The 23,085-nt window shown below is 37.3% G+C and overlaps 1 protein-coding gene across 2 annotated transcripts in view; it reads left to right on the top strand.

Annotated features, from left to right (window-relative positions):
- FGD3 (FYVE, RhoGEF and PH domain containing 3) overlaps window positions 1-23,085 on the top strand; it is a 102,837-nt gene that overhangs the window by 21,687 nt on the left and 58,065 nt on the right. Inside the window, exon 1 of one of the 2 annotated variants that reach the window (XM_039348548.1) lies at window positions 509-563. The exons of the other annotated variant lie outside the window; for it this stretch is intronic. Within the exon in view, the coding sequence (XP_039204482.1) occupies window positions 524-563 (40 nt within the window). The 5' untranslated portion in view covers window positions 509-523. Of the gene's footprint in view, window positions 1-508; window positions 564-23,085 lie in introns of those variants that run through there. 2 annotated transcript variants of the gene reach the window in all.

A 23,085-nucleotide genomic window follows, 5' to 3' on the forward strand; every position in this document is an offset into this window, starting at 1 on the left:
ACGAACAGCTCTGTACTCCTGCAAAATCAATCTTTGCATTGGCTTTGTACCAACACAGTATGTTGTCAGAGGTCAGGCGTTTTTAACAATGTTACTCTTATAATGGATCAACTGGAGCCTCCTGATAAGTTAGATTATTTGCTAATGTGGCAAGAAAACCTGGAGAAACTGGATATAAAGTTTAAGCTGTATTATGTGGCAATAAAGAGAACGAGTTTCCAATTGTTTCTGCAGGCTATGGTGGTGGTAGTGGTGTTGGGATAACAAAAGTATTTAAAACATTCCAGTTGGAAAAGGAATCTGATAATCAGAATCTGCACTTGTTATTTGAGAAAATTTGAAAATTGCTATCCGTCAAGAAATATAAAAGAGGCATATGGGTTTTTTTACAAGGAAAGAAAAGATGAAAGCTACCTGTATAATAGAGTTCAGTAATAGATTGCCTCGCTAAGTGATGTGTTGATAACAAGTGATATCACATCGCAGCAATCCTGGCAATCTCCACTGCTGTCATAACACCAAGATGCATGGGTCATTCAAGCAAGAAGAGGTAAGAGTCCCAGGTAAGGAGTATGGGAGTGATGTGGAGGAGGCTGGGGTAGGGTCTGTTCAGGCCTGTGAGAATCAGGTAGGCTGGGAAAGGCCCAGGAGCATGTTAGCAGAGGCTGTGCATAAGTTGGTGGAAACTGGGGGAGGGCTAATGAGGACCGCGCATGAGCTGGGGGAAGCCAATGCTGTGAATGGGAGAAAAAGCAGAAGTGACTTAATGGAGCAACATGCAATCTTCCCTGCTGGCTTCCCATTGACTTCGCTTGTGGGAAGCTAGCAGAGAAGGTCACAATGGCAATCACGTGATCTCAGCTCCCTGCAACGTTGTAATTGTGAACTGGGCACCTAAGCACTAGACTGCAATCACATAATCACAGAAGTGCTGCAATGGCCGGAACTTTGAGTTCTGGACATTTTTTTAGCACCACCATAATTTTGAACAAATGAATTCAACAAATGGATGTACAGATGAATGGAAGATGAATGAAGCCAAGAACTAGCTATGTGAATCATTAACTCCTAGAGGAAACAAATTATCTGGATCCCTGTCAATCAGAATCCAGACTCAAGCATAGAACAGTGGTTGCTTTAGAACAGTGGTTCTCAACCTTTTGTTCACCATGGACTCCCTTTAAATATATTTTGTGGCCATGGACCAGGGCCACAGACCCTAAGACTCAAGATTTAAATCATAAGATTTCTTCATTCTTTGTGGACCTTGAACTCACCATTTCTTGCTTTCTAACCTACTTTTTAACCACTAGACTAAACTGGCTCTTTTAATTATAAGTTAATAAAGAGTTAATGATGCTGATCTTCAGGAGTTCTACCTGAATCAATGTCTAAAGTCACTGGCAGGGACAGGGTTATGTTTGAGGCCATGGATGCCACTCTGTGAGGCATTATATGGCTCAGTGTTTTCCCCCACAGTGTTTAACATCTATACAAACCTGCTAGGAAGTAATGTTCTAGTATAGGATGAGATGTCATCAATCTGCTAATGGCACTAAGATCAAGTTGGGGATGCTATCAAAGGTAGCATCTGGAGGCTATTAGGAGTCTGGATGAATCAATAAACTCTCAGATTAAATCTTTCAAAAAATGGGTTGTATAATCACTAAACAGCCAAGAACATTGGCCCTTGTGGTTTCTTTGAATGGAGCTGCAATCTAAATTATGGGAAGTTATTGCCCCACTATATTTTGTTTTGTTCATACACCATATTAAAGGGAGTAAAAGCTTAGATATTTGGGATATAATGTGAGTCATTAAATAAGATTCAAATACTTGGAAAATGAAACTTTTGAAAAAGAGGCTGACACAAGACAAGGTGGTTAAATATTATCATCAATGCAAGCATGAACTTACAAGAATTCAAAGACCAGAACAAAAAAAGGTTGATTGATCCTAATGCCCTCTAGTCAGAGAGCCAGATATAGAGCAGCTGCACACTGGAATTGCTCGTGCTACATCCTCAGTGCTTCCAGCTCAGCTGCACCTCTCCTAAGACATGCCTAGAGATTATTTAACATAAAAATGGAATTGGGGGAAGGATTAGAATCATGCCACATTACATTTAATGGCTCGTGCTTTGCACATTTTTTAAAGGATTGGGGAAAATTTTGTTGTTAAAAAAAAATGCTGGGATGCTGACTGAGGAAAAAATCAGGCAGTCTACCTGAACATGTACATTACTATTTTAGGGTAACTTTCTTATCCAGGCTGGATGAAGTTGTGGAAATGTGCAGTTAAGTGTTCTTCTAAATCTTTTTAATGCCCCCTGTTTACTATTGTGAGAGCAAAAGTTATTTAAATAGTGGAATAAATGGAAAAGGTCATAATTCCTTCAAGGAAAAAGATGTACAGAATGAAAATGAATTTGATCTAAATATTTTATTGAATTGAACAGAAGCTCATTTAATAAACTTGGACTGGATCTCTTGGTCTGGGAATACATTGAGTACCGTATTTTCTGGCGTATAAGACGACTTTCTAAAGCATGCAAATTGGCTCCGAAGTTGGGGGTCGTCTTATAAGCCGAGTCGTCTTATACACCGGAAATAAGTTTCCGGTGTATAAGACAACTTTCTAGGCATGGAAATTGGCGCCGAACTCAGGGGTCGTCTTATATGCCGAGTCGTCCTATACGCCGGAAAATACGGTATACTTAATTCTCTTTTTCAGGACATATTATCAATTTAAGTGGGAGTCAGAAGCATAGTGGTGACAATTATGTGAGATTAACTCATTTTTGACTTCTAGGGACCACATTGATTTTCTCCAAGAGGACCTATTCCTAACCTGTTCTTTCATGTCTCCCAATGATACACTCATCATCTCTGTAACTAAGTCTTTTTATTTCTCTCTCTTTCTTTCTTTCTCTTTCTTTTTTTCTCTTTCATTTTTTCTTTCTTTCCACCTTTTCCAGCATTAGAACCTTCTCCAGAGAGCTGGGCCTTCACATAATGTGTCCAAAGTAGGATAATTAGAGCCTGCTCATTTGAGTGAAAACTTTAGGTTATACGTCATGTGACGTGTCGTGAAGTATCATGACTTTTTTTCTGTTGCCAAAGTGTGATGGGTGTGGCCTCCATATGATGCAACTGGCCCACAGGCCGGCAGTTTGACACCCCTGCTCTAGAAGTTATGTATAGGTACAAGTAGTCCTCAACTTATGACCACAATTGAACCCAAAATTTCTGTTGCTAAGTGAAACATTTGTTAGGTGAATTTTGGCCCATTTTATGACCTTTCTTGTCACAGTTGTTAAGTGAATCACTAGTTAGTAACACAGATGTTAAGTGTGTCTGGCTTCCCCATAGACTTTACTTGAAGAAGGTCGCAAAAGTTGATCATATGACCTTGGGACGCTGCAATTGTCATAAATATGAGTCAGTTGCCAAGGATCTGAATTTTGATCACATGACCATGGGGATGCAGTGGTCATAAGTGTGAAAAACGGTCATAAGTCACCTTTTTCAGTGCCATTGAATGGTCACTAAATGAACTGTTGTAGGTTGAGGACTACCTATATATAAGAAAAGAAAATGTTATGTTTTCTCTGGCTTCATGCTACTTTTAATATTAGTTAAATATTCATTAGATTTCTGAACTGATGCAATCATTTAACTTTCTGTGATATATGTGAATAGTTACACATCTAAGCATAAAATATCCATGATATAATTGCAATGTAATAAAAAATTAAAACCAGTAATCTAATCAGAGCAGTATAAACACTCCTGTGGTGATCGCTCAGTTAATTAAAGAAAGCTCTCCAAAAGAGTGTCTCACCTTGCTTCTGGAATATCAATATTGGAACTAATTTGGCTTCCTGGAGACTGATTAAGAGGGGCATCTTTAGGATCAAACAGCAAAGCACAGCACAGAATTATCTTCTTGCAAACCAATACAGAGTGTTTCCTTATAATATTTTAAAGATAGAAAAGCTTTATTTCTCTTTCGGTTGTGCACGACTAAATATGCAGGTAGTCTTCTTGACTAAAGCATACAAGTGATCTCCTCCCTCTCTCTTCTAACTTGTAATGTAGAAAATTGATTCATGGCCTAATGGCTGTATCTTTCAGAGACTGCCTGCCTCCCTGTTTGCAATAATAACTCTTCTGCCACTATATCAGTATGCCAGTCTTAAGCTATTGCTAAGAGTATAGTTATTACAAACTTCTCAATTCTCAAACCCCATTTCTCAAGGTCTTTCTTGAAACCTGCCTACAACAGAACTTCAAACTTACTCATCGATCTTCATTTTCATTCATCATCATCTTCTTTGGTGATCTGTGCTGGATAAATTGGTCCCATGTTGCATTGTCTCCTTCCATGCATAGCAGCCTCTATACTGACTCATCTTCAATGATCTGGAGCAGGGGTGTCAAACTGCTGGCCCATGGGCCGGATGCGTCACGAGGAAACTGCGCCCACCCCATTGCCAGCAATGGGGAAAGAGTTCCAATATGTTGTGTGATGTCATGTGACATCGCAAGTTTGACATGTCTGAACCCAAGAACCTCCATTTTGCTTGTTAGCCATTTCCCCCCTCTTTCCCTGAGTCCAGCAATAGTTACTACTCTCTTGTAGCCAGCTTCTTACCCCATTTGAACTTTTTCTCCTCCCTGTAAGAAATTCTGATTGTTGCAAAAACAAACAAACAAACAAAAACTTCCAGCTCTTTCCTGTCCTCAATTTATCAGCTGCAAGTATGGTCTGTGTGTCTGGGGGATAATGTAGCAGGAGGGCAGATGGTATTTATTCTCTCACAAGCCTATTCTATAATATTGGGGACATTATGATAAAATATTTCCTCCTGACCATAGTTCCCATAATTTCATAATAATGAGTGGTTATAAAAAAAGTTTCCCAATGTGTTCTTGTTGGGAAATCAGTTCTAATTGAACAAGGTGAGTTATTTGGAAGCGATGTCACTTTTCCAATATATTGCTAAATCAAGAGAAAGCTAACTTACAAAAGCTTCATCTGCAGATAAAGAAAAATTTATTTTAAAACCCCACAGAAAACACATTTTCTATATACAATATAAGTAGCTCCTTAATGGTGATTCTGTATTTTGCAGAATTGGAGTAATTAACCACTGATTGTTGCAAACATCCAATGAAGGTTGCTTGCTATTGAATATATATTGTAGGGGTTTTAACATATGATCCACCTCCACTTTGGGGTCCATGGATAATTTTCAGGGGTGGATGAGAAAAATAAATCACTAATATCTAATTGAAATTCAGCTTTTCATTCAGTAAGGAATGTAAGCAACAATGTAATTTATAACCTTTAGACTCCAAAAATGTCGTTAAATAAATCTCATTATTTAAAATTATTACAATTTTAAAGAAGAGTTATCATTATTCTTCACAGCTTTTAATACTGCCAAAAAACATTGTTAATACTGTGACCGATACACTGTGACTCTGAAAATTTGCAGGAAGAAAAGGTTAGAGAGTTTTGTAAATGCAGGATAAAAATCTGTTGAACAATAGATATGGGTCAAATATGCTTAAATTGTGGCTTAATATGTCAATCTTAGTTGGGTTTCAGAATAGTTATTTATAAAGGTATAGTAGGTACTTAAAATACTTTATAATTCCTGAGCTCAAGTCCTCTTGATTATCTTTTCCCTTTTCTGAGATTAACCTCTGAAAATAAGAAAGGGTGATGTAGCACTGCATTTCTTTTTTTTCTCTTCCAGTTTTTGGAATATGTGGATGATTATTTGCCCTTTCACATTCTTAATGTAAAATAAGTCAGCAAAATTCAAATCACTTTCATAATAATCTGAGCATTTTGGGGTTGGGGAGAGAAGAGGAAAATGTTACTCATCATGAGATAGTTCTGCTATGCTGCTTCTGGAAGCTACTTGCAGCTTTCCATAGGCACTGCTTGAAAGATTGCAAAATCCTACAAGATCAGCACATTAAAAGTCAAAGTATATGCTGCAAGCAACAGCAGTTCTTTGTTGAACAGTGCCACCTGCAACTCTGAAAAGCTGTAGATGATTCTTAGTGTTGTAATGACAGTTTTAAGGAACAGTGATACTGGTCACTATTATCCTTTTACTGAAATAATCAATAATCAGTTCAGTCCCATAGGATGATATTGATATAACCAGCTTGTCTATGGTATGTCAAAGGATATGAGAAAAACTTTCCCTTAGGAGGATGTTCAAGGCCCTAAGTCTGAGATATATTTCTACCACACATTTGACTTTCAGCTCTGTCTGGCAGACAACTTCTGCTTTACTATTTAATAAAAATTCTAAATGAACAATGTTTTATATCATGTTCATAATTAAGTTATAAAACATTACCTTCGGTGAAGATTAATAGAATTAAAAATGTTGGGTGTTACTTTATATGAAATGCTAAATAAGCTTTAGAGTAATATCAAATCATTTGTTTATTGGCAAGTATTTTAATAAAAGGACACAAATATATTATTGTCAGCAATGATTTTTTTTCTAAAATTGCTATAACACAAATGTTATAGTTTAGCTTTCTCCCACCTGGTGCCTTCCTCTCCAATGCTGAAAACGTAGTTTGTTACTCTTATGAGTAGGTTTAAAATGATATAAATTTAATCCAAACCATCTAAAGACTTAAGTTTTCCCTCTTACACTCCTGCATTTAATCAGTGACTCCCTACCCACCCCCCATAATGTGATTCAGAGACAGAGGGGAGGTTTGAATGCAAAGTTTCAGTGGAACATGAATGGTTTCAGCTGGCTTTTAATGAAACCAGAAGGAGGTCCATTTTGGGCTCAAGATGTTGACTATACTGAGCAAAACTCCTATGCAATAATAGAAGTCAGCTATGAGTGAGTTGCTGTATATTCCTAAAGTGATGATTTTTGTTTCTTACACCCTCTGTGTCCTGCCAACTTATCAGTATTTATTGATTCTTCATTTAGATTTTGTAGCTGCATATAAAAACCACCATCCACAGCATTAAGTACAGAACACGTTCTTCCTTATGCCTCAGTTAAATTCTTCAATTATTTTTATCAAATCCTGCAAAGTTTGCTCTCTCCAGTGTTATTATTTCCAATGGTAACAATCAACATAAAGCTATCCCTGTGTCAATGCAAATAAAACAGTTGTCCCAGTTTTTGAGGAGAAGTTAGAGAAGCTGCTTTAAGCATTTTCCTCCTGTTCCTCTGTGGTAAATCTAAATACATTTTAAAATATGACTTTAGTACAATTTCAGAGTGAAAGAACTGAAATCTTAAACGAGTGGCAGTCTGAGCCTGGTAGTAATAGTAAATTTTCGTCCTCTTTCACAGCTTCCATTCAGCCTCCCTTCAAGGCTTGTCCCTATTTAGAAGCAGCATTTGTCATCAGAGAAGCCCCCTCCCCTTTCGACATTTATTTCCATGGTAACCCTTTTAAGGCATTCTGCAGACTGAAAACTACTTTTGCTTTTTCATCATGCAGGCTGCCATTGTGAAGAGTTCACTGTATATCTACAGCTTCTGAATTAATATAAAAGAATATGCAGCATTATGCATGGACAATTTGTTTTTAAGAATAATTACCTATAAAGGAACTACAGGGCAGCCTACATGTAACCTACTGTCAGCATGTTGTTTACTAAAGGAACCACAATCTAAATTGATTAATTAATTGATTAACTTTGGGGTTGGTTTGATCAGAATGGAGTTCTATCCAATCAGCTGGACAATGTCTTGAATTCACTTCAAGGAAAATCTGGCCAGATGGCTGGTTGGGTTTAAGCTGATAAATTGCTGGTAAGTGCTCATGCTGTGATCTATTGCAAATCTCTTTTTTTTTTTTATTGTACATTTGTTAATGTCTGTCTAAGAATCATTTGGAAACTGGTGTCTTAATTAATGTCAGATTCTTTCATGTTTAGAAATTTCCTTTTAATGTTAACAAAGGTACAATCTGCTGTATTTGCTTTTTCCGATCTTGGGTGCACAAAATAACATTTGAGTGCTATATGTCCTTTGCTGCTTTTCGTTAATGGCATGGAATAACTTTATTATTCTTTTTTTTTTTTTTTTTTTAAATGTCATGTAGGTATTAATACTTTTCTCCAAAACTATAATTGTTTTAAGCTTATATTTTCATTCGATGTAAAAATGATAGACCATGACATTTATTTTTATAAATTGTGCATTACTAATATAAGCATATACACATTATTGCATATTGAAATTCATTTATTATAATTTTTTTCAAAACCCAAGCTAATGTATTAATAACATTGAAAAAAAATCATTATCTTTGTTTGAACGTAAAAGCTGATATTGATTCTGTAACTGGTGTTTTATATCCTTTTCAAAAATATTTGTTTGTTTATAAAACTGGAGGAATGTGTGGTTAACCTGAATTATGGCAATATAAATCCAGTGCTTTTCTAAAATTCAAAAGCAAATCATAATTGAGGAATCACCATGACAACGTATTTTCTATTTCATCCTTTTATTTTACAATTCCATGAAACCCTTGATGTTCTTGCATTCATTTTATAATGAAAAATAATTGAAGTGCAGCATTTCATTATGGTCTCAAAATCAATGACACTTAAGGTAGTATATGTTGTTTCCTATACAATCTACCTTCTCGATTGTCTTTTGATCAGTGAAAAGCACATTTGTGAAAATAGTATGTATATGTGTGATTTCTACAAAGAACCATTCTCAATTTTTGTGTTTTTAAGAATCAAGGTGTTTTCATTAAATATGTAAATAAACATACATAATGTGCATGTTCATAACTTTATGAAGCAGAATTCCTGCCAATTTAAGTGGTGTTGATGAAATGCTATGGTGGCTGGATTTCCTGTTTTCTGCATCCCGTTGCCCTAAGGGTATCTCACACCTCTCTGGAATTGATGAAAATCATAGTAATTAAAAAGAAATAAAACACTGCTGCTTCTTTCGAACCTTGGAGCATTATCTCTCCTCTGCCTCACCATCTTCTGTTTAGCATGGAGTTAGGGAATGGAATGAGACATTTTAAAAGGTGCCTATATGTTCAGTTTTGCTTTTATGTAAATATTCAGCAGCATGCGCTTATTCCTCTAGAAATCTTATGTGGCACATATTCAAGTATGCTAAAAAAAAAAAGATAGGGCTTGTGAAAATAACAAAAGTGTTAGGGATAAAGATGTTGCAACAGCTGCACTAATGACAAGATATTAAAAAGCATCAGGCCTACTGGTATCATACCAGAGTTGATACAGTGGCTTGGAAGGCTATTTAAATTAGGATTGTCAGAAATATTTTCAGAGGTGAAGGGCATTTAAGTCACTGGATATTGTATGTATTTGTGTCATTTGCATTAGTATCACAATATAAATTAGGATCCAGAAATTGTATCAGCTTGAAAAGAAAAAAAAGAAAAGAATTGTGAGAGCTACAGTTCCAGAGCCCCAGATTTGGCGAAGGCTTCAGTAAGATCTGAATATTTAATTTTTCTTTGAGTTCTTAGGCAGGAACTCATGTTATTTTTCTTATTAGAAAGCAGAAGTGACCAAATGTAGCCTATACATATCACGCAAGTCTTAAGAGATCTCTTATACAACCTACCGTAAGTGCTTATAGTTAATAGGTAGAATAGTAGTACACCTCCAGCAGAGAGACCCAGGTTTTGTATCTCCACTTAACCAGAGAATTCACAGGTGATTTAAGTAAGACTCTCTCCATTGAAGATATTTCACAGGATTAAAGTGGGCTATAATATGGTGAGATCTCCATGTTTTAATTTATCAAAATAAATGGATAAATAAATTCCTGCACACTCTTTTTCACAAGATTGCCCCACTCTTGAGTCCATAAAACATAGATAAACTGGGAAAAAGTGCACAAGGTGAGCATTGCTAGGTAAGACAAAGGTAAACTCAAGAGTTGTAATCGGGACCAGAAAGGGGTTTTAGCCTGTCTTCCATAGATTTTCCCTGAGTTTATACTACTGTTTCTCAGTTCCCTTGAGCAACTGGGGAAACTAAAATCTAGATCAGGATCACTGAAGAAAAGAGTATACACACGCTCCCTGTACGGGGATTGTCAAATCTAACTCAGACACTGCCTTCCAGGCAAAAATCTCTCTTGACAAATTCTCAGAAACTTGGATCCTATCCAAGTCTGATTATGGAGACAGCAGCCATCGACCATTTTACCTGACCAGTAAAGAGTAACATCTAGGTTTAGCCACAAGACATTTTCCAGGAAAAGCAGTAGTCTGGCAATGGCCTTGCCATTTGCCTTGTCCTGACCCACTGGATCTCTCAACTGCAGGGTTTCTAGCCATTGTCTGCAGTTGCCCCTTCCACCCCGCACCCCATTGTGTTGAACAATGCTAAACTACAGGACCCACCATCCCCAACACTTGTGGAAGGATGCTGATTTAGAGTGCCAAATCATCAGGGAGGTAAGCCTCAGCAAAGGAAGACAGGTTGGGAGGCTGGAGCTGCATGAGAAGAAGTAGATCTGGCTGCCAAGCCCTTAAGGTTTCCCTGCCAGGTAAGGAGTGGGAAAACAGCAAGTGAGCAAGCAAAATCTCCCTGCTTGGTGAAGAGGGAAGGAAGGATTCTACTAGCAAAGAGAGACTAGAGAAAAGAAAGAAATGAGAAAATGAGTAAACAAAGTTATTTCTGCTCAGCAAGGAGAAAGAACAAAAAGAAAAGTAGGATCTGAATAGTTCTTAATGGGGTGACCTTCCTAGATTGTATTATCCTAAATATGATCTTGAAAAAATATATCAGTTCAGTAATCTAATCTTGGAGTTCTAGTTCTTAAAAGAACTGCTGGCTGAGTGGCTACAGTGAAATGGCCTGTTTTGCAAGTAGCTGTGTTTCTGATATTATTTTTTTTCACTTTTTTCACAAGTTTAAATTTAATAACATACTCTTCATTTTGGAATGACTAGAGTTTTTTTGCAGAAGGTTTCCTGTTGTAACTTCCAGGCCAACAAATTAGTCTTCATTAAGCACTGGCAACAGTCTGGGGCTGATCTACATTAAATTGTTGGCTGAATTTCTGCTACTCTGAGAATGATTTTTCACATTGGTATAATTCCAATGATTGTGGTCCTGAACTTTGGGACTAGAGAACCAATTTGTTCTGTTGATTTTATTAAATTAATCCACTGATTGCTTTGTAGATGGCTTGGACATTTTTGAGGGCAGCTACAGTATGCCTATATTTGGATAGTTGATCTTGCATGATTAGGAGTATTTCTTTTCAGTACTTTAATGTTTATTCAGAGTTGTTTTAATAACAGTGTCTATAAACTGGTTGTTCAAATAGAAAAAATAGAATAGTAGAAAAATTGCTATATTTTAAAAAGTAAAAAAGTTACCCTGGTTAAATTAGGACATGGATCACTAACTAGCAATATAAGTTCCATTGTTGGCTAGGATAGGTGCTCTTTATGGACTGGAAAGCCATTTATGGTCTGACTACATCTTCTTTATTCCTTTTATGTAACCATTGCTCAATAAATGAGGGGGGGAAACAATTTCAAGGCTTAAGAACTAAATATATAGTGGTGTATGTTCAAGGTATTCTTTATAGTTTATTGTGATATATACTTGCTAAGGAGTTGGATCATGGTTATGATATTGCTAGGGTGGGAGAACCTGGCATATGCATGAGTAAGTAAATGTTAAAGATACCTATGGGTTTTAGTACTGGGAATGTTATTATTTGTTTATTATCTTTCAGTTCTTGGATGTTCAAATTTGTATCAGTTTTGATACTACCAAGCCATCATGTTATTTGTTTGCCCTTTCTTGTTCCATTAACCATTCTAGCATCATTGACTTCTCCAATGAATTTAGACACATGACATGGCCAAAGTAAATCAGATGTTGGCTTCCAGTGATATGTCTGGTTTAATACAATTCAGCACTTTTCTCTTGGTTACTTTGGCTGTCCATGGTATATGCAATAATTTACACCAGTACCACAGTTTAGACCCATTAGTTCTTCAATCAGCTGTTCTTAGTGTCCAACTCTCACACTTATACATTATTATAGGGAAGACTATTGCTCTAACTAGCCTGATTTTTGTATTTATATCAATATCTCTACTTTTCCAGATCTTATTCATTGCAGTGCTGCCTAAGTTTATCCTACATTTGATTTTAGGAATAGAGCTGCCGTCATGAACAATTTTTGATCCAAGGAAGATACATTCTCAAACTAGTTCAATTTCCTCTTTGTTGATTGTAAACATCTCATGTCGATCTGCAGTTTTTCCATTATTTTTGTTTTCCTGATGTTAAGACTCAATCCTATTTTTTCCGTTTCGTCCTTGATTTTCTAGATCATTTTTCCAGGTCTTCCTAATTTCGGCATGATTCTTTCAGTATACAGATTGAACAAAAATGGCAATAAAACACAGCCCTATCTAACTTCCTTACTCATCCTGAACCAATCTGTGTTATCATAGAGTGTTCTCACTGTTGCCTCCTGATCAGTGTACAGTGATCTGATAAGTCTAATCAGGTGCATGTTCTTGGGACACCAGAATCTTGCAAAGCTAACCGTAGTTTATTGTTTTCTACCCAGTCAAAAGCTTTTCTGTAATCGATAAAACATATCTAGAACCTTTTGATATTCATGTGCCTTTTCCATAGTCCATCTATTATTGGCAATGTGATCTCAAGTGCCGTGCCCTTTCTAAAGCCAGCTTGTACATCAGGTAACTCATGACATATGACATTACACTATTATTTATTTATTCATGCATTCATTGGATTTGGAAGGCTGCTCAACTCCAGAATGTTTAATTTAAAGCAGTGTTTCCCAAACTTGACAATTTTAAGGCATGTGGACTTCAACTCCCAGAATTCCACAGCGTTGCTGGCTGTGGAATTCTGGGAGTTGAAGTCCTCATGCCTTAAAATTGTCAAGTTTGGGAAACACTGATTTAAAGGAAACAGAAAAACAGTCCAAAAAGAGAAAGACATATATGCCTAGGTAAAAGAATAAACCAATATCTAAAATTCTTATAAAAACTGTCATGGATTCCCTAAGAACCCAATCCCAAACTGGGAGCAAAGCTATGTTTTTAAAGACTTGCAGAAGTCTTGCAGGATGTGACCCACGTGCATTTCTGGGAGGGATGCTGCTGTAGAAGAAAGGTGCCGCAATGGAGAAAATCTATTTCATCAGGTTTATAAAACTCAGATGACATTTAGTATGTCTATTATAAGGGGTAGCAAACCAAATACCTTTGTGGTTACATTTTCTTGTATTCCAGTAGTATAAAGCTATAGGTAAGCAGGCGCAATTTTATGCAGCTAGCATGCATTTTAGACAGAAAGGTAATTGGAGTGGAAATGTGGAACCATATTAATTCTGAAGCAGATCTAGAACTTCATTCTGAGAAGAATCAAGACAGGGCCAAGGAAGTTGTAGGATTTATTTTATGAGCAGGTTGTAGAGGTAGTGATTCTAAACTGTAAAACTCACATTTGAAGTGGATTTACTTTTGAAATTATTGCTGAACAGTTCAATTGTTTACACTTTTGTGGAAAAAAATAACAGCTTTGAAATTTTACAGCCAAACAACCATTTCTTGAAATGAGTGTGACTTTCAAGAAGAACTTATCTGTTCCTGTTCATTCTTGTCTTTTGGGGTTCAGTTTATTTAGGACTGTATATAATTCTGCTTCTTACTCTCCCCATCCCCTAAGAGACTCTTTCTCCCTTCCCTTCCCTTCACAAAAAATTGTCTAGTGTCGCTTTGCTTGCCTTTATCTAGTTTCTCCAGCACCATTCCTTTTCCTTTTTGTGTTTCCAGAATATGCATATCAGTCTCCGACAGGCAATTTTTGAAAAGGCTTTGCAAAAAGTGACAGCTATTTTGCTCCTGGCATGTTAATTTCTGTAGCATCATTAAGTACCAGGTAGTTGCAAATGTTAAAATTTTATGAGGAATGGACAAGAATAGCACTTGGTGGCTTCTGAGATGCTTTTAAAATTGAACTTAACTGCATTATATAGCATTGAAACAGAGTGTTTTCCAATGTAAAATTATTTGTTTATTTTGAAAATCTGCCCCTATCAATTCAGTGCTTATCTGAAGCAAATAATAATCTCGGTAGTTACGTTATGCTGAGAGAATATATGTGTGTTTGCTCACTGTTTTCTGGCATCAAGTCAACTGCTTAGTAATTTTTATTCATTTTATTGTAAATGTTAAAACAATTTCTGAAAGGTAGCCTACATGTTTGGCAATGGACATTTCATAGTATGAATTTGGGATAGAACTGAGGGTTATTGAGGCATGGTTATTTGAGGGACCATCTCTCTCCAATCACATCCATACCATCATTTCTGACGTGCTCTGGGTCCTGCTAGCTAGGGAGTGTTGCCTGGGGGAGCCCAAAAAAGGAGCCTTTTCTGTTGTGGCATCACAACATCATCCCCTCAGAAATCAGATCGGCCCTCACCCAGCTGACTTTTTGAAAAGCTCTGAAATTGTTATTTTGCTAATGGGCATGGGAACCAGGATTGTGGTAGCGCCTGTACAATGGCTGTACATGTAGTCCTCAACCTATGAGGTGTGCAGATGGAGGAGGGTTTCCTGCCTAAGCAGGGGGTTGGACTTCCAACACCATCATCATCATCATCTTTTATTATTATTATTATTATTATTATTATTATTATTAGATTTACTCAGCAACTTGCGACCTTTTTCTGCTGTCTTTTCCATTGACTTTAACATCTGCACAAAAATGATTTCTAAAGTAATGGATTGAAATTTCTAATATAGATGCAACCCCTTTTCAAGAGCCCTGGTGGCACAGTGGTTAGAATGCAGTACTGCAGGCGACTTCTGCTGATTCCTGGCTGCCAGCAGTTTGGCAGTTCGAGTCTGACTGGCTCAAGGTTGACTCACCCTTCCATCCTTCCGAAGTCAGTAAAATGAGGACCCAGATTGTTGGGGGCAATGCGCTGACTCTGTAAACCATTTACAGAAGGATGTAAAGCATTGTGAAGTGGTATATAAGTCTAAGTGCTGTTGCTATTGCTATTTTTGGTAAGTAAGAGGATTTGCTTCTTACTTGCTGTCTGAATCTGTAGCTATCTTTTATTTATAATAGTGTGTGTATGTGGGTGTGGGTGTAACTCTCAATCTGCCTACCTACTTATTTACCTTCCTACCAACTTATCTACCTACTTACCTACCTACCTCTTGCTTACATCTTCTGATTTTTGTTAGTTGTTTACAGAGAGCCAGTGGTATGTAAAAGGTGTCCCTTTGCTACTCAGTTTTTATATTGCTGAGTAATTTCTTCACTTTAACAGAATTCTTGTAGCTCTTCAAGCACATCGTCTCATTTTCGGTCTTGCCTGGAATCCTGAAAAATAGCCGGCTGCTTTAGTGAACAGAGGTGCTTTGCTCATGTGATATCTGAAGTACTTCTGACTCATTTTCAAAGCATGCATTGTCCTAAGAATTAGAGTAGGCTTATTAAATGCAGTACTTGACTAATTACTTGGGACATTATTTATAGTACAAACATACAAAAAAAAATCTCCCCACAAATTTTACACTTACTGAAAGCCATTAAGAATTTCTTTTACACAAAAGAACGGATTTAAAGCTGTCTTCTGGATGGATTTGCTTGCCTTCTTTCTTGTTCCCTAATCTTGTTCCCCATATTAGTGATTGTGGCAAGGAATCTTACATGTAAGGATTAAGGCAACAGTCTTATACAGCTTCGCTTCACTTGTCCTTAAATACTTGCCATAACCAATTTCATCAAAGCAGTGTTGCTTTAACTTGGGGCTGTATAGATAAGAGCAACCTCATAGTCAAAGCAATACAGCTACAATAGATTGTACTGCTGGTTGGTTGATCTGCAGGCAACAGGAAAGCTAAGTCTCAGGAAAGAGTATACAAATTATGCCTGGCTTCAAATGGTGAGGAGGAATTATGGGAAGTAAACTGCAACACATCTCAGAGAAACCAGGCTGACCCAGATTCATTTGATAGAAATAAATACCGTTTGTATCGCTGTAGCTAATCCTTTGTGTAAGGTTTATTTTAACTGAAAGGAAATAAATCTGTTATCTGTTGTGAGAGTCTTAAGACTAATACTTATTTGAAACGTGTTATTTGATTGTGACAGAACAATGTCAATCCTAGCTTAATTCAGTTTGCCAGTGGCTAAAATTTGCAAATGTTTTCTTCTGGTTATTACCTGAACATGACCATTTGTATAAAGCTAGTCTTTCTGTTGTAGTGAATGTTTATTGAATTTGTAGCAAGGTCTCATGCTGTTCAGTCTTGTGCTCCTCCTCCTCCTTTTCACGGCCTGGTGCCTCCCCTTCACAATCTCCCCTTCACAGAATCATCTGGATATGGGCAGGTGTCTGTTAAGAAAGCATTGCATCTGTTGGATTGTGTAAACTCTAATTTATGTATAGCATATTTAATATTGTGATGGTTTTTAACTGATTTTTTAATGCCACATTAGTGGGGTTTTTTTATAACAAAAATACTAGAATGAACCAATTGCTTTACAAGTGCTGCTGATTTATGATTATGTGAATATCTGTTACTATGGTGATGTTAGGAGCCTCTTAATTTACTTCAAGATATTTGTTTTGAAGTTTGAGTATCTTCTATGTCAGCGGCTCATAACTTTTTCTATACCCCACACCCCTAGAATGCTTCTGATATATTCTTGCACCCCTTACAAAAGTTCGAAATAATGGCAACGAATTATGCATATACACTATAATTTTAAAAGCCCAAGTTTTCGCACCCCCTATTCTATGTGGATATATACAGACCAAAAATAGGGCAGATAGGTATGCCTCTAGATTACTTACATTACACATGGTATTCTAGCTGGCTGATACTATATTACACTTTCTTCATGAAGCTACTTCAGCTGCAAATTTCTTGGTATTGTTTCTAAATTGATTCTGAATGGAAAATGTGTATCTTTGTGTATATAGTCTTTTTTTCCTAGTAAAAGCTGTATTACAGATAGATCTCGCTTAATGACTACCATGTGTAGCAATCACTCCAAGTTATGACAGCACTGAAAAGTGACTTTGCAACCAGTCCTCACTTATGACTTTCAAAGCATCCCCACAATCACAAGATCAAGATTTGGATGCTTCACAGTCAGCAGGAGTTTAAAAAACCTCACAACATCCTGCAGTCACATGATGGCAATTTGCACACTTCACAGTCAACTTCTGAAAATCAGACTCAGTGGAGAAGCTGGCCGTAAAATTGTAAGTCACAGTCATGTGATGTTAACTATGTTGCTTAGTGATAGAGCTGCCAATCCCAATTGTCATTAAGTGAGAACTACCTGAATTTAAATTTTTCTCAAGGGATATATGTTCTGCTAATGTTTTCCTTTTGTTACTAAAGGAACCTACAACGCCAAACCTACAACGGCATATTATCCACTGCATGCAATAGGTTAATCTGAAATAATTTATTTATGCATTGTTTAAATTTAGAAGACTGCTGAACACATAGCAACTCTGGGAGGCAACGCAGATGAAAAGCAAAACTCAAATATATTATTAACTAAAATATGTAAATAAAAAATTGCTATGGTAAGCGGGGAACAAACAAATCACAAGTGTACTAAACATCTCATGCTTAGGCAGTTACACCTCTGTCTAGCCCAGAGCCTGGGGAAAAGGCAAGCCTTCAGGCTGTTCAAATCTCTGGGATGCTTTAATAATTTTAATTTCAGTTGCTTTACAAACATTGTGATGAAAATGCTGTATTTTACAGTATTGACATTAAATTAATTGAGATTTTGATGAATTTTACTTTGGTTTCATAATCACATCATTCTGGAGATTTTAATGCATCACCATTAACAACCTGCATTCAGCAGTAAATTCTGACTGGACTCCTTCAGCAGCCAAAAATGCAATCACAATGTGTTGCTCAAGTTGTACCGATGAATATGTACTGCAGGTTTCCAGTTAATTAATAGTAGCAACATTAACAATAGCAACTTTTTCTTACAACACCTTTTTGCCAACTGAAGTGAAATGACAAATATTAGAGAACACAGCCGAACTTCTGGAGAACATCATCTTGCCCTTATAATATTGAAGGCATTACTTTTCTTTCAACCTTCATAACCCAGAACAGTTAATGGTGTGCTTATAAGATTGGAAAATGAGAATCAGTACTATTAATACACTCATATAAGGAAATAATTATGGAGAATCTACAAAAGTATATATTTATGAACTATGCATGTAAAATGGAAGGAAGGAAAAAACTGTTTAGAACCTGAAGATCGTTATAAAAATGCATGTTGATAGACAATCTTCTCTTAGTTGTCATAAGAGATGGAGAAATGGTGTGCCCAGAGCATGATTCTGGTTTAAGAGCAAGCTTGTCTCTTCAGATTTTTAATCTTCTGAACTCTTGTCTAATAAGGTTCATCTACAAAAAAATGCATCTATGTACTACTTTTCCAAGTACAGAATTCCACTATGACTGCTGCCTATAACATAAACAGCACCTAAAAATACTTTGAAATCAGTTCCATAGCTAATTGAACATTTAGAAAACTCTTGTATCTCTCTTTAGATGTCTTCATTTTTTTTTCTTTTAATAAGAACTGTTTGCAATGACACCTTCAGCGTATCTTTTTTATCTGGATTTCTCATCCTTTGTGGACACTTTTCACATTTACTGTCATGTTGAATGGAAACATTTCCAATTTAAGTGGAAACTCAGACAAATAGACTGTTCATATTCTACTAGACTGACTGACCGTCTTGGATATTCCTATCACAATTTTTAGCTTACATATTACACCGATATATTGGATATGATCACAATTTCTAGTCAGTTGGATTATATTCACATTTTTTCAAGACCTTGAAAACTTGGTTCCGGTGCCTAAAACCTTGGCCCTGGGCATGATAGAGCCTATTTAGTGGCTGTGTGGATGACTGGTTTATTTTTCATATTGTGTATTTTATATATTTTACTGCAAGCTGCATAGAGTCACATTAAAGCGAGATGATTTGTCCCAGTCTTTTCTTGAGGAGAAAGATTGGGGGGGAAGGTGGAAGGAAAAGCCGGGAGGCTTATAGTTGTACTCATTACTTTTAGTACTCCATGGCACTCTTCAAGGGAAGAGAGTTAGGCATTCCAAGGCGATCATCACTGTCTTTGGCCCCTTAAGTGTTTTCCTAAAGAGAAAGTCATGGAGCAGGCAAAATAGAGCTAACACATCTCAAACAGGGGAGAGAAACCTCTGCACCCAGATGTCTATGGAGATTCTCAGTCATCCAGGTCTTCAAAGAAAAACAAGAAAGTCCAGTTGCCTCATGAAATCCTTTGGGATTCTGTAGCCAGAGGATCCAAAGATTCCCATCCCAGTTTTAAGTGGTTAGAAATACTCTTGCGAACTACTCAAGTCCAGTTTGCCTTTTTATGCCCACAATTATTTTTTAATATACAGTGAGAAAAGAAAGTGCTCTGCCTAGCAATATTTTCATGACAGGCAATATTTAAGAGTAACCTCCATCACTGCAAACATTCTAGTTTCCTTTGCTTCTTTCTTTTCTTTCTCATGGTAAGAATTGCATAATGGACATTATTTCCTAAATAATCCTTCTTACTCCCATCACAATCTCTGCATCCTCATCTTTAGAAAACCTTGTCTGGGAAAAACTGTGTGCTCTTATTAAAGCGAGCCATGTTAGGGAGCGGGGAAGCGCAAAAGGAGCCAGCATTTGTTTTGCATGGGGGGACAGGATGGGCTACAACCAAAGGGAGGATTCACCCGTTATCCCCACCAAAGACATAGATGGCATCTCAATAAGCGACCACGGTGTGCTTGCTACGGCTAGAGAGAAAAGAGAAGACAACATTGGTTTACATCCCTTCCCTAAACCGCCGTCTGGTCTGGCATTTCGTCGGTGGCTCCTACACGCTGTTCAGCCCCACCCCAAACCGAGCCCCCCGCAGATCCCAGAGACGCCTCACTGAGCCCCGACGAACTCATTGCAGGGCGGGAAGCGGCGCCACCAGTGCACTGTCTCGAAAGGCCCGAAGTTCAAAGTCAGGTATTCGACACTGTCGGAGCAGCTATGATCAAAATCTACGCTGGGCGCCACCTTGGACCGCCCACCAGAGTTGGCCACAGCCACCATGGCCCGGCTTTTGCTGCCGAGGACATCAACCAAGACCGAACGTCGACTACAATTCCCGCATCCCATGGCCCCGCCAAGACTGTTTCTTATTCGGAAATCTGACTACAATTCCCAGCATGCCATATGCTTCCTGGAGTAGCATTTTCAAGGTGATCATTTCATTTTATAGCTTGTATTCAAACTATACTTGGTTCTGATCGTTCAGTCGCATATACTCTTTCAAAGTACCCATATTTTCTGGCGTATAAGATGACTGGGCGTATAAGACAACCCCTGACTTTTGAGAAGATTTTCATGGTTTAGAAAGTCATCTTATACGCCGGAAAATACGGTATGTTGGACTAATGACTTGTTTAAACATGGTTAGTATGGAAGGGTCCCAATAACTCATCTTGTATAATCTTCTGTCCCAAGCCTAGAACTGCCTTTTTGCTGATACCTTCCAGTGACCTTGGTTTCTATTGCTTGAATTTTAATGATGGTATGAATATGAAGGCAATAAAGCTGTGTGGTATGGGGTCAACATCTTGTACCATGCTATGCAAAGGATTTTTGCTAACATAGATGCCACCAAAGGAGTTGGGCAAATGGAATTGGCACAGAATCTCACAATTTATTAACCTTTATAATATGCTATGGTTGTTATGGGTCCTGCAAAATTTCATCTGGACTCCAGTTTTTCTAAGGCTTATCAAAAAGCTGTGGATTTTTTTTGCACAGTCTTCTGGTGTTATCTGGAATATGGATGGCATCATCCTCAATGCAGAAATTGTTAAAAGGCTCTGTGATAGATTGATGCAACTGAGAAATTTCTTTAAAAAGAACTTAAACTAAACAAAAGCAAATGCCCCTTTGATTTTGATTTTTTTGTACTATGGTAGATTGTCTCAGTTTAAGGAATTAAACATGATCAAAAGAAAGGAAAATATATTTTAGAAGCACAAAGTCCTGAGAATCTAGATTTGCTGCATTCTCTCCTAGATACTCGAGGCTATCTTATGAAATGTATTCCTAGCTATGCAAATATTTCAGAATAACCACAATTGCTGACTAACAAGGAGACACTTGGCACTATTTAGAAGCAGCTGAATCTGCATGTTTATAACTTAAAGATGCTTTAACTAAGGAATCTAAGGAACCCCTTATTATAATCTGAATGTAGCAGCTTTTGTGGTGAGTGATGCTTCATGCCTGCCCTGTGGGATTTGGTGCCATCTTGTTACAGGTTTTGGAAGAAAGATCACAGAAGCCTATTGAATACTATATGTCAGCCATTCACTTTCTTCTCTCGAGCAGAATTCTGCCTAGCAAGATTCTTTGCTCATAAAACTTTGACATGCTGTCCAGTCCAATAAATGGCGAGAAATAATTGTTCCCAGTGGCTGTTTAATCATGCAGCTGCCAAATTTTCTGTCCATGATGATTAGGATGAATGAATTGTTTTACCTGAACACAAAATGTGCCAGTTGTTAGAATTAACTCTTAAGAAGTTTAAAGAAATAGTGTGAATCAAAGAGATTCTTCTTGCTAAGTTTTACTTGCATAATATGGATACAGATGTAGAATATTTTCTCAACAACTGTGCTGCTTATATGCAAACTCAATCTTTTTATGACGATGGCTATAATGCTCTCTCCCAGTCATTGGGCCAACTTTTTGGCCCTCTGAGGTGCTCTGGATGATGAAACACTAGAAAAAAAACTAGAACCCTATTGGGAAACAGACAAAAAATGAACCTGACTGAGCACAAACGAAAGCTCATCTTAGGGATTGTATTGTGGTGAAGAGAATGGCAAAATGTAATTATTTTTCACTCTTTATCACATCCATAGATAATCATTCAGCAGCCCTGTTTAAGATGACTTAGTTTTTGTTGGAGATGGACAAATCACAGGATCATTTGCAGGGCTGCTGTAACAAATATTCTGACTATCTAATGGATAAAGTAGCTTGGATCATCTCAGAGTTGGGCTCTGATAGGAGAGGTCCCATCAAGGTGACTGAGGCAACATCTTGTGAGGTTAGCTAAGATGAAACTTAACCTGCTACTCCTAAGGAAATTGCCATTGTGACTGTGAGCTTGATCTATTAAATCGTTGCTTTTTCTGGCTGATGCTGCCTAGGAACATGTAGTAATGCCAACATCCTTAAAGAGGTGGTAATTCTCCTTGCCTTGAAAGTCGCAGTGCTGCATATTTCAAGAAGTCTAGATAATAGTTGACTAGTATTTAAACTTCCCCTTTTTAAGGAATGTGGTTGAGAAAGTCTTGAGCTGCACTTCACAGGGACCCGGAGGAAACTTTAATCAGATCCTTTACAGTTGGTTTCAGAATAGGTCACAATATCAAGACTATAGTTAACATGTTTGCTAATAATCTCTAGTAAGATTGTGACTGGGATGATGTAAGTGTCCTAGTTTTTAGTTGCTGAGTAGTTTCTGATACCATTGATCATTGCATCAAGTGGATCCAGTAGTCTCTGCTTTGCATTTGTTTTTGTTTCAGTTTTTCACTATATTACCTCACTGCTTTTTTCTTTTCTTTTCTGGTCATTCACCTAAATAAAGGAATCTATCCTACCAAACTGCCTATGAAGATTAGAAGCTGGAAGTGCTTTTTATGGTGGTTCTCTTCTTTTCTCTGTGTATGGTTCTAGGAATATTGATGGACAGAATGGGGGAACCAGCCAACACCATTTGCCATGTGGGATAATTGAAGGTTCTTGTGTTTCTGTTTAACGTCTAAATGAGATTGCTAGATGAAGTCATCCATCAGTTCAGGATCCAGTATCATCAGTATGCTGTTGATACCCAGACCTGCCAAGTGATGGAGTCAAGGTCTTGACCCAGTGTCTAGATAGTAGAGGAG

The sequence above is a fragment of the Crotalus tigris genome, unplaced genomic scaffold (genome assembly GCF_016545835.1).
Source record: "Crotalus tigris isolate CLP2741 ecotype Arizona unplaced genomic scaffold, ASM1654583v1 scf7180000018160.1183395, whole genome shotgun sequence".
NCBI classification, from domain to species: domain Eukaryota; kingdom Metazoa; phylum Chordata; class Lepidosauria; order Squamata; family Viperidae; genus Crotalus; species Crotalus tigris.